Source organism: Microplitis demolitor, chromosome 2 (genome assembly GCF_026212275.2).
Source record: "Microplitis demolitor isolate Queensland-Clemson2020A chromosome 2, iyMicDemo2.1a, whole genome shotgun sequence".
NCBI classification, from domain to species: Eukaryota; Metazoa; Arthropoda; class Insecta; order Hymenoptera; family Braconidae; genus Microplitis; species Microplitis demolitor.
In genome coordinates, this window is record NC_068546.1 from 19,571,895 (window position 1) to 19,585,346 (window position 13,452).

General features: G+C 29.2%; 1 protein-coding gene across 1 annotated transcript in view; it reads left to right on the forward strand.

The window, feature by feature from the left end:
- Window positions 1-13,452, forward strand: part of LOC103568437 (ras-related protein Rab-37) — a 68,853-nt gene that overhangs the window by 9,872 nt on the left and 45,529 nt on the right. Inside the window, exons 2-3 of the mRNA XM_008545292.1 lie at window positions 2,227-2,460; window positions 8,145-8,252. Coding sequence (XP_008543514.1) covers window positions 2,230-2,460; window positions 8,145-8,252 — 339 coding nt within the window. The 5' untranslated portion in view covers window positions 2,227-2,229. The remainder of the gene's footprint in view (window positions 1-2,226; window positions 2,461-8,144; window positions 8,253-13,452) is intronic.

Here is a 13,452-nt window from a genome sequence, read left to right on the forward strand (position 1 = left end):
TTCCTTGCGGGGGTATAAAATGAATTTATATGTCACAAAAAGTATCGTCACAAATGTATGTGTATATAGACGTATATATTTTTCGATCACGTACGTCGCATTGGATTCCAATTTTCAGTATAATTTTTATTTTTATTGTACAAAACAAAATGATGCTATTTTACTTGGATTGTTTGTAAAAAAAACTTGATTCCGCATGCAATATTTTGAATAAGAAAATAAGAGATGATTATAAAAAAAAGATAAATTTTTTTTATTATTTAATTGGAGGAAAAGACATTAATTGACTTTTATTGTTGGGCTGCGAGAGTGCAATTGAGAAACAAAACGTGAGAGCAACTCGAGGTCTTATATATTAGAGAGGTGGGGCCACCCCTGTATTTTCCCCAGGGTTTTATGGGGCGGTCTGAAGGGCGAAATGAAATGGAGGGCGGTGGCGTGTTGTATCTCAGATTTTATAAAGACTAAAGAAGACTTAATTTTTTTTTATACACTACTAAGACATACTTTTCTTTTTAACTTTTCTTCTTGGCCATCGTTTTTTTTTAATTAGTACACTTTTTAGTAACTAATTAAATTTTGCTTTGCTTGGTCTTCATTTACTTGAATGCGATTATTGCCTTTTAAATTGGAAATGTTATTATAGAACATAGCTTATTTAGTTACCCGTGAAAAAATGGATTAGGTCCATGTACATTTAATTTGTTCCATTTTGAAGATTTATATATATACATATGTAGTTTCAAGTAATCGATTTATGTACATTGATCTACATAGATCTCTACAAATTTACGTAGATCTATACATACCTATATACCTACATCAGCTATATCAAATATACATAGGTCTTCATATACACTTTCAAGTACTGCAATCAGGGAATATTCACTGCACTAATAGTCCCAAGTATAAGGTACCCGCGGGTAATAAGACCTGTCGGGTAATAAGGCCTTAGTGACAGAAATGATATTTAAAATAACCGCTTCCGCTGAAGACTACTCTAGTAGAAGGGTCTTACATAGAGATGTTACGACAAATTTATAGAGTCCCGATACCACGTTCCCTGTCTTCTATATTTTATCATCCGTCACATGCTGTCATTGTGCAGAAGAAATCATAAAAAACAATCTAGTCTTCTGACTCTTAAAGGAATACTGATAGTTTTAAGTGCTGTTGAGCAAAACAATCTAGTCTTCTGATTTTTAAAAAGTATTGTTGCTAAATTTAAGTGTTGATTCATCTCTAATACCAATTTTATCAAGTATAGTTAAACTATTCCAGTTTGTTTAACCCGTAGGCCTCATTACCCTGACGTAGTAAAATAAGGCCTACTCGTATCGTTTTTGTAAAAGTGTTTATGGTAAAGATTACCATTACTTCATTACATTTCGTAGCTGATGTATTGAAATAAAGATTAATAATATGTACTCTTTTAAAATGAATCAGTGAAAAGTACTCCGACCAGTGAATATTCAATGCACTAATAGTCCCAAGTATATTACTAATTTAATCAGTGATATACTTCGGACTGATTCGCAGTGAATAATTCACTGATTTGTAGTTTTTTTCGATGATTCATTTTAAGAATGCAAAAAAAAAATTAGATTTGACCTTTAAAAATCATAACTCGCACATTAACAATTTATGACTCGTATTATAAAATTTATTGTTTTGAATGTTAAAATTCCGTATATTGACACCCAAGTTCCTGGTTATAATTTCAAACACTATTTTTCAAATTTTCTTTTCCTCTTTGTGATGATCAAAATGCAGTGACGGAAATTTCACTTAAATGCATGTATGATTTATAATAGTACTTTTAGAAAGGTTTATTCCTGTAGAGATGTTGAATAAATCCGATGTAATTCGTTTTCCAAGAGAGAATATATGTAAGAATAACAAAGAAAAAAATTTCCACAAAAAAAAAATCTATACGAAAAAAAAAAGTAATACGGGATTGGAAAGTTTTTCGTTTTCTTGAGACATTCAACATTTCTTCTTCTACTGAATCTTTTTGCATCGAAAAGCTTCTTATTTTTCTTTGATAAGTTCTAAAAAGTATCGACAGATTTATTATTATTATTATTATTATTATTATTATTATTATTATTATTATGTTTTTTAGAGTTAAAATGAGCGGAATAAGATAAAGTTTATCTATACATAATTTACTTTGTATGTTATCGGAGAAAAATGTATATATCTTGTTATATTTTTTGATTGCAGATCATGACTCAAGACATTAATGACGATGCATTAGAGATGAACAATTCAAATGAACATTCTTTAACTCCAAGAGATCAAGTGCCAGTAGCAACACCATCTCCAACAGGTTATAGAGATTACAAACCACCTGCTGAGCTTTTAAACAGTAAATATCAGTCTACGGGTAACAGGAGTTTTACAAAAACTAGTCCAAGACGTGAATTTGGTAGAGATGCTGAAGATACTGCTCACAAGGTATTTTAACAATTTTGTTACATTACATGTTTTTATAATAAATGTAGTCGTAAAACACAGATCAAAAAAGTAAATTTATTTAAATCCTCAATACGAATAACGAGAATCTATAAAAGTCCACTATTATAAACATGCTAAATTATGAGAAGGAATTTTGTAAGAATATTTGCATCAAGTAATCGTTATTCGAAATAACGATCGGATTCAAAAGTCATACTGAAATAGAATGCAAGAATATTTCATGAATAGAATACAAAAATGATTATATGAATTCTAAGAAAATTGTATGGTTGTACAAGCGAAATATTACACATAAAATAAAATAACACTTAACATATACGAAAACTCTTGCAGCTTATAAACATTTTTTGTTATTCCCGAGCTTTCAAGGTTATTCCCTCTGGTGTTATAGAGTAAAACAAGTGGAATAATGATCGCGAATACTTGGTATGATGGTCCGGTACGGCCCCCAAGTTGTTTCTGTTCTCTCTCCCTTATATCTTTCTTATTCTTTTTTTTGAATTCTCTCGTATATATATATATTTCTTCCTCTATACTTCGGTATCTCTTTACATCCTTGTCTTTTTCTTTAGCCTCGCCTTGCTGTCTGACAACACTGCACGTTTCCACAGTAAACGATTTCTTCTTCTTCTTTTCTTTCATTCTTCATTCTCATTTCTCTTTTATTTTCTTACTCTACCTACAAAACTAAAACGTATACACATATACCTTTTTCAAGCTTGTCGTCTATAATTTCATCGAGATTATGTACTCTCTTGCAAGGGGCGCCGCTTAGTCGGCTCGTTTCTGTACCACAGTATTTTTAAGGCACACATACCCTGTTGTGTATTTACGTGTGTATGCACACATATATTTATGTATGTGCTAAAGGATCTCAACTTTCAACAAATACAACATCTGAACAAGCGAAAGAAATAAAGAAGAATATAAAAAGAGAGGCGTAAGCGGCAAAATCCTGACTTCTTTGGAATGATCCAAAGTAGGTACCTGGCGCATAGAACCGGTAGGGGGTCCCTTATCGTCATGAGCCGGTTTTTACCGCGCTTTCTTTCATTTGCTCTTTTCTTTCATTCTATATATTTACTCTTTATCACTGTCTCTCTCTCTCTCTCTTGTATTTTTTTTCTGATACCGGTCTTTGGTGTTTACTGCCCATACACAGCTACCCTGTACTCCCTTATTGGCTCTTTTACGAGATATAGAAAACTGTGTATATTATATCTTATAAGGGATAATTGCGTACTTACATGGTTACTCAACAATTTCATATCTTACCTTATATTCTCAATTGTTTCAAAGTCTCATAATAAATCTCGTGTCCAATAAGACAGATTTATATGCAATAATTAATTTTTATTTATTTACTTAACTTTTCAACTAGTGGTTTGAGGAATGATGATAATTTCCTTGAGATACTTCTATATTTGCTATTAACACGATAAACGCACTTGTATTATGCTGATAGTTGCAGTAGCAATGGTAGTGGTATATAATAGAGTGAATGGTCTGTTGGAATCTGATTATGGCCATCAAACGCTTGTGTTGACTGCAATATATCTTTGATGATAGCCTATATAATAGTACTCTCTATTTCCTCTATAGAAGCTCACGTCAATCTATCACCGAATTCCCGATATTCCAGATGGTTTATCTTCAATAAGTCTATTTGCATATGATAAGTATCGAAGGCCCATGATTAATATTAGTTTTGGATCTTTGGCCCTTTATAATATATTATGGTTATAGACTTGAAATTTTTAATAAACCACTCCAAGGTATATAAATATGAATTAAACTTTTGAAAAATAGTATTGAGATACAAACTAAAATATGTATTTTTTACAAAAATAACTGTTACCTGAAATTCCTAAAGGTATTCTTAGTATTTGGTTAATATTCAAAATAATTTATTACTAATTGTTGTTTACCCTGGTGGAAATTTTTCGGACTTCTGTCTTAAAAAGTCTTTGGAACTCAGAAAAAGTCTTTAGAACTCTAGAACTGAGTTTTTAAGACAGAAGTCCGAAAAATTTCCACCAGGGTAGACTATCAATTAAAGTACGTAAAAAATATTTTGATAATTACGAAACAGTTTCCGGCATATATGCTGATGATACTTAGTCAACTATTTAGAGGTTAGTTAGGTTAGGAATCTTGAGCAAAATAATTCCAGCTATCCAACGGTAGTAGTGGCAAGGGGATGCTACTATAGCCATACGGATAGCTTCTATCACTTTTCAGTCTTCGCTTTTATACTTTTATCACACTCTTGCGAAGGAAATTTGACGTTACACTTTTTCATTAACTAAAATAAAGTATCTAATGTCTGAAAATGGTGCAGTGTCTACAAATGATACTTCTATAGTATACTCTATTTTTTCCCGTATAGTGACAACAGATGTTTAGAAAACAGGGTTTTGACATAAATATATCCCGATCAGAATTATTTAAATTTTCTTAATTATTTTAAGTAATTATATATTTAACGGTCAAATTTTTTTAAGAAAAAAAACAATTATTTCGATGATACCAAATGAATTAGGAAACAATACGAGGAATTTGATTTATAGTTATTAATATCAATAATCATACTCCAGTATTCAGATGAAGTTTTTATATTAAATTGATATTATGTCCGTACTATTCATAAAATTACCCCGTAATACCTAATTGGAGTTCATGAAAATCCGCCAATATACTTTGAATATAATAATGCATTATCCGATTAATATTAAATCATAAATGATGAGTAAAAATTTTTAATAATTTATATAATCTGTTAGGCTTATTAATATGTAGAACAAAACATCACACTCGAACGTATTGACATACATTTAAATGATAAAAAAAAAGTTATAATTTTCGTTTAATAAAACAACTACACGAAGAAAACGATCGACTCGAGTCTCAAAAATATAACTTTTTTCTCCGTGTAATATTGATTGAAAAAAAAAAAGAAAATTAAATAAATAAATAATTACTAATGATGAACCATATTTAAAAAAAAATGTGTCCTTGCAAAGTTAGTAAAAATTTCCAAAAAAAATAATTAAACTATTGTTAAAATATAATAATGGATTATACACCAAATAACATTCTGTAAAGGTATATCTCGTATGTATACACACAAGAGGCTCGAGCAAGGCTGTCTGGTTTTAAGCAAGCATCTGGCAGAGTTGCATACCCGCATACAAATTGAGTTAGCGTCCTCGTCATAATGTCGAAGGGAAAGATCATACATTTTTTTTTTTTTTTTTTTTTTTTTTTTTTTTTCATTTATATTCACCTGTGAGATCAATCTATTTTTTTTATATTTATATAAAATTTAACACTTGTATTCGATTACATCAGCTATTTGCAATCCATTTAACTTTTTATGTTATCATATTTTATAAATATTAAATAAATTTTTACAAAATATAAATATTTTAATAATTTAAAAAGTTATTATTTTTTAATCTCCTCTACTGAATAATGTTAAAATTTATTTATGTTTTATATTACGTATATATACACTTTTTGTACTGATAATATATATAACGAAGCATGTACATATATATTTTTATCTCTTTATATATATATTTTCAGCTTTACATTTTAATAATACCAAAATAATGTGTATAAATTATTAAGATAAAAAATTTATAATCATATAAATAAGACGTCTAATTATAGTTTATATTTATTTATAATATTAAATAACATATATATTTATAGTAATAATTTTTGAAAGCTTTGTTTTTTTGACGTTTACGCTTTACGCGTGTGGACCGATACTGCTGTATACTAGTTGCGATTAACATACAAATGATCACGGCCTTGTATAAAGTACAGGATGTCTCTTGTCTTGTTATGTTGTTGCATATCTAGTTTTCTCGATATTAAATTTAATACTTTTTAACATGTTAATAAATTATAATTATTATTTATTAATTAACTATTTTTAGTTTATTTTATCAATTTAGTTAATGTGCGTGTAATTACTGTGACGTGATTATGTACTTAAAAAAATCAAACTTAATTTTGATAATAATAAATTTCATTTAAAAACTTTTTTTGAATTTCCCGCTAAGAAAATTGCAAACTTTCAAAAATTCGGGAAGTTATTGGTTTCGGTCCGATTTTCGAAAATCGAGTTTTCTTCAGGTGTCGACGTTTTGAGGTCTTGAACCAAAACTTAAGATTGATTAGATTTTGGGGTAGATCAGTCATGTAGTTTACAAAAATTTTCTTGGGGAGATAAAAAATTTTTTCCGTCATAAAATTCCATTTTTCTGTCTAAATAAAATATTACATTTAATGAATTATGGAAAATTTATTTTCTACTATTATTTATTCATTTATTTTATTAAAAATATTAAAGAATGAGAACCACGGACACTTGGTAGCCTAAGACGTTTCTTTGAGCATTTAAGTTCGACCTTCATCATCAGTTTGGGTGCAATGCGATCCACGTTCCAAAATGCATATTTATTCCCGTGACATTATTTCCTTAGGACTTGTAGGCGTAATTTATAAGTTTATTACTGTTATATAATAAATTTTAGTTGTAAATTTGATTTAACAACTTTTTTATTAACTAATAAAATGAATAGCCATAATAAATTTATTGTTTTTTTATTTAAATTTTATAAAATTTAGAGTAACAATAAAAATTTAAGTCAGTAGGAAGTTTATGGAATTCATCGTCTTTTAGTTTTCATTTGGACGGATGTGCGGGAGCAGCGAAAAGACCGTTGACTTCCGGTTAGATCGTCGCGCGACGCGTAATATGTCAACGAGGTCACTAACCGCGTGCCAGGAAGCCGCAAATTCTGTATAGATGTCATTTATGTCATTCACTTCAAATCATATTTTGACATTTTTTAAATTTGGATTTTAGTCTCATTTCTCTGATAGTTTTTCTGTCACTATCGATTAAGTTTTTAACACAAATTTTGTGTTAATTTTAAAATAACACTCAATAAATGTTTCTAATATCAATGTCTGTACGAAGTAACATTTATAAAGTCTTAAATAGTAAATCGATATAAATGTTTCAAGTAACACAGTGAAATCTACTGATTTAACACAAAAAATTTAACATGGACCTTTTTTAACACAATATTTTTCACTGTGTGTGTAAAGGAAAAACATCATGAATAAATGTAAAATAAATTTAAATTCAGTCATTATCAAACTTCGTTCAAATAAAATAACGTCTTTTGTTTTTCTAGTGGAGAAATTAACGGCTCACTAGCAAAGAAGAGTGAGCTTTAATCTACTTGAAACGTGACGAATACCATCGATTTATCTGTCCAATTGACTCTACTTTTTCTTCAAGACCGATTACGTAATTTAGAGACAGGAGGACTAAATTTTTTATTTTATTTTATTTTTTCAATCCACAAAAACTATTCCGAAGTCTTATTTGTATTCAGCTTATATATTTTTTTTATCTTTTTACTATTATATCCTCATACATTGTTTGTCACTTTTACGAGCTGATACTCTACACCTGCCATGTAAACAACTTTTAGTAAAAGTTTTCTTTGTCCTATTGTATTGTTATTCACGATGTAATAAAATAGTTCGTGGTATTCTGCTTTAAAGTTTATTATTATACGTAATTAATTTAATTTACGAAAATATTATCGTATAGTGTAACATTTGATTATTTCCAGACTATACTTCTTGGCGATAGCGGAGTTGGGAAAACATCATTGTTAGTTCAATTCGACACAGGAAGTTTCAGTGGAAATTTTGCTGCCACTGTCGGTATTGGGTTTACGGTAAGAAAATTTATAAATTTTTTATATACTTTTCTTTAATAAATAATAGATAAATTTTTATATTTATATTCAAATGTCTATATTATTCGATGACAATGTGAGCAATGCATTTATGTATAAAAAAGATAGCTTATATAAAATTATATATATCCTACATATATACATCCTATTATACAATAGGAGTATAAACGCATATTTGTATTGATATGTATACCTCCAATTTATATACTTTTATATGTATTGATACACTTTATATACATATATATGTAAATCAGTGTCATTGGGGAGTAACATTATTTTCTATGTTCACTGTTGGAAATTTTTAGCTCGGAGAATACTTATCATTAATTTCACAATGCTAATTTAATAAACCCGGGTCAAAAAATTACTTAATTTTGACTTTTTTGACTTGCATTTGACTTAGTTAACTTGGTTTTGGCTACACTTACTTTTTTAACCCTTACAGAAAGAAACAATAGACCCAAGCTTGGCCGAAGTTTGTCGAAGCATCAAAATGATAACACCGAGCCAAGCTTGAGTGACAGCGCTGTGCCGAGACTGCATCTTAGCATTGGCCCAATATCGAGAGCCAGTATTGTTCCAAGACTGTTGCTAAATAAGCATCCATGCTTATTAAAAATAAAAAAAAAAAAACAATATTAGTAGACATGTGCGTGTTGGTAACATATGGAAATAAATTAGGACATAGAGAAAATTGGATAGATCGGTGAAATTAATTTCTTTTGCATTTGCTGGGTCTTGAACCTGGTCCTTCAAAGCTGGTAGGCAAGCATCTTATCCACTAGGCTGCTACGCTATTCACAGAAGCCAGATGTTTTTAGGTATCATTTGTTATTTCGACTGGTAAACCAAGGCTTGTCACTTGAGTATTGGCTGAATCTGGGCGCAAGACTGGCAAACCGAAGCTCGTCACTTGAACGTTGGTCGGATCTCGGACCAACCTTGGAAGACCGAGCCTTGGTTGACCAGTATTGTGCCAAGACCGGCCCCGTTGTCAATATTTTTTTTCCTACAAGTTAACTTCAATATCACTTTTTTAACTTAAAGATTTAAGACGCAACTAAGTCAAATAAATCCAAGACAATGTGAAGTTAATTAAACATTGTTAGCGCAAATCGGTACTAAATAAGACAACTTATAGTCAAAAGCAAGTAAAAACTGAATGCATTTTTATATCTCATTATTAAAAAATTTTTTTTCTTCCATTGAATCCAATAATTATGTAAAATATAATTTTTCTCTATATAAATTACTTGCAAGAAAATTTAATTTAATCAGATTTATTTGATACTCAGAAATTTTTTTTTCGCCTTCTTAAGAAGTATCTACTTTACCCACAGAAAATGAATTTTTTTTAACGGCAGCTGAAAATTGTATCTACTTACTCTGAGTATCATTAAAAAAAAAACGATTTAACGTATTTGAGTCCCTGAAAACTTAGTGTTTCCCGAAGTACCCCATTTTACTCCCAATCCGCCCTTATATATATATATATATATATACATATGATATTTATATATATCACATCTAGCACTACATAATTAAATCAAATGGAGCATATCGAGTTGAGTAAAACCAACAAATTAATAAATAAATACGTATAGATATATATATTTCGTAATTACATGTTTTACTATATCACAGTAAATAATATTATGTCGAACATTATTTGCCCTCTCCGATTATTTGAGCCAATTCTCTGTAAATATTTAAAATAATTATGCAAACAGTTTCATTGATCATCATGTCAAGTATATATGAAATAACTATTTGAAAATTTTCCGACAAATGTAAATAAATTTTTTACTATTTACCCTTATTAATGTAAATGTATGAATTCTCGTTTTTAGTAATTTAGAATTCATATTATGTATAATTTTCTAAATTATAGTTTTCAAGTAAAATCACTCGGTAGTGAATATATTTTTTTTGTTTGATATTTATGTAAATAACATTTTTCACAATAACGACATTTTAACCCTTACGAAAAAATGCATACAATTAAGCTCAATATTTATATGTAGTTATAAATATATAATATCAATTTTAATATATATCCAAACGGTTACTAAATATTAAATTATAATATTAATTGTATTATAACATTGAATAGAACAATATGATAGTTATTAAAATTTTCATCCCCTATTTTACATTCATTTATAATCGGCATTTAAATATTTATTGATGTTATTGCATAGTAAATATCAATTGCCAATTAGTTTATATAGTCATGAATTCACAAACAATACCGATAATAAACGATACTATTAAATTTTAAAAGACAATAAAAATATATGAAGGACCATATTATCTAGATTATATGATTAAAGTTGATAGAAATTTATATGTTTACACGGAAAATAAATTGTAGTAGTGGCAACAACAATTGGAGTTTCATTTACCACAGGCTGTAGTATGACATGAGACAACTCCAAATTGTGGTTAGATTTACTACAATATTGTAGTTAAGCGTCAACTATCGAAAAAAGTAAGATATGCCACAGCATGCAGTATTTGTAACTCCAATTGTAGTTCAATTTACTCGATATGCGGTTACGTAAAAATAAACAGTATATAACCTCAAATTTTTATAAATTATTTTTAAAAATCACTTATTGAGTTATTTGTATATACTAAACATGGTAATTATTTACAAATAGGGTCCACCCATGCTGGGTCATGTTACATTTTTTTCGATCAAATTGATCAATTTTTTTTTTAATTGTTCATCGTTTTATGTACTTTAAAAAAAAATACATCAATATTATCAAAAAAGATAAAATAGAAATTTTATCCAAAAACATGAAAGCCAATTTTTTTTCCAACTTTTAAAGGCAAAAAAGCTATCGAAATCTTTATTTTTTTTTCTCACGACATTTTTTATCATAAATGCGCCGTAAGAACAAGCAGAATAAAAAAAAATTAAAAATTGTTAATTTTTGGGTTTTAAAAAAGTTAGATAATTATTTATGAGACGCTTTAATAATTGAATATACACAACAGATTAACCTCAAAATGGTGAAATAGCGGGAAGTGCTCCTTCTGTAGTACTCTCAGCTCCCGCCTGGAGTATTTGTTACTGCAGTGTGCAGTAGAATTAACCGCAAGATAGGAGTAAATTCAACTTATTGTTAGTAAAATTTGTCGCATATTGAGTAACTTTTATCATTTATGTAGTATTTTTAACTACAAATACATTTACTGCAACCTTGTAGTAAATGATACGACATATTATTTTCCATGTATTAATTTCCGAGACGATTTCCATAATTTTACAATAGTCATACTATCTTTATATTTATCTAATTATATAGATTAGAAAATTAAATTTCATTTCAAACATTAGTTAATAATAAATCACAAATTTATCTTAGTCTTGATTCATAATATAAAATATTTCTAGATTATTGAAACGGTTTCTATCAATACATATGGGGTAGAAGAAATATTTTCTGTATTCTATCGTTTTTATTTGTACATATCGATACTGCCATTCTAATATACCCTATCCTACAAAATTTGACATTTTCACTTTTTTTGAAAAATGGAATCATTGTAATAATGTGCAGCTTATGTAAAAATTTTAGGGGTCAAATTGTTTATGTAGTATTTTAAAATAAATATCTAACACGCAGGCTTTCGCGCATTTTAATATATCGTATCCCACATTCTTATAGGTTTAGTCACGCTTAACATTTTTGATTTTAAGTTAATTTTAAGGAAGCAATTAACGACATGAGTAAGAAGGTAATGATGCATAATTTTTGACTCTTTTTACGGCATATAATTCAAAATTATTTATTCACTACAAATGCCTGTATTTTATGAAAACATGAAAATAAATTTGTAGGTTATATCAATGTAAACATAATACAAATAATGTTTCTTTACCGACCGTAAAACGTTTTTATCGTCACCTGAAAAATTTTCCAAATGTGGAATAGGGCATATTAGAATGGCAGTATCGACATTATAAAGCCACCATTCCAATTTATTTGGGAACAATTCTCACGTTTATGGAAACATAGTAATATTTCCTACCTATTATGTAAATGGTTCCTACCCTAGTGGAAATTTTTCGGACTTCTGTCTTAAAAACTCAGTTCTAGAGTTCTAAAGACTTTTTCAGAGTTCCAAAGACTTTTTAAGACAGAAGTCCGAAAAATTTCCACCAGGGTATAGTTTTTTTTGGGCACTTTCATAAATTTCCTCTTCGGAAAGTATCAATCCAAGAGCAGTTTTTATTTTTAACTACAATCAAAATGGAGTATAGATGGCATTGGCAGGATAACCCATAAAGAATTCACGGAGTAAACATGATGTGAATACAAAGTATTCCGATCGGAGTTGATTCAACTCCTAGTGCATACACCAGTAAAAAATTATCATGCCTTGCACGATACGATATCCTGACTGTCACGATACTCGTTTAGTTATTTGGAGGTTAGTTAAGCTCTTTTTTGTGGGTGCGGGGGAGGTTTAAAAATCTTCAAAAGACAATCACGAAGATGAGATTTTTAGTCACTGAAACGGAATACCGATGCCACGGAACCAAGTTAGTATTCTATTGTGGTATTGGTACTCTATTTCCTCCTAGCATGCCAAGAGGTTAGCTAAGTTTGCGATCTATAAAGGAGATCGGGTATGGTTGTCTCAGGGTTTTATTGTCACAGCAGTCATCGTTGGCGATCGGTTGATTGATCGGTACTGAAGAATCGCGAAGGTATCACCTTCCATTCAACGCCGATCAATGTTCGTATTTTGTTCATTATTTTCTGTTATGACTTATGACCGTTGTGACAACCAATCCGTGATGTGGCAACGATCATATATGGAGAGAAAAATATTGTCAGAATGACCATCCAATGTATCTTTAAATAACGTATTATCAGAATTATGATACGGCTTTACCTTATATTTAAGAATACTCACATATTCATTCAATCGTCTATATCATTATTAAAATAATGCTATGTATTTGGTTTAGAATAAGTATTCATTTATTTAATTTGAAAATACGACAAATAATCTTTGTAAACAAAAGTAGTTTCATTGATGTAAGTGACTGTTATGCCAACGTAAGGATCCGTATAGATAAATTGGCTATACGATGGATCGTTCTCAGTTGCCTAAGTCATAGAGTTTGCGCAATAGTCATGTCAGCGATTCATATAAC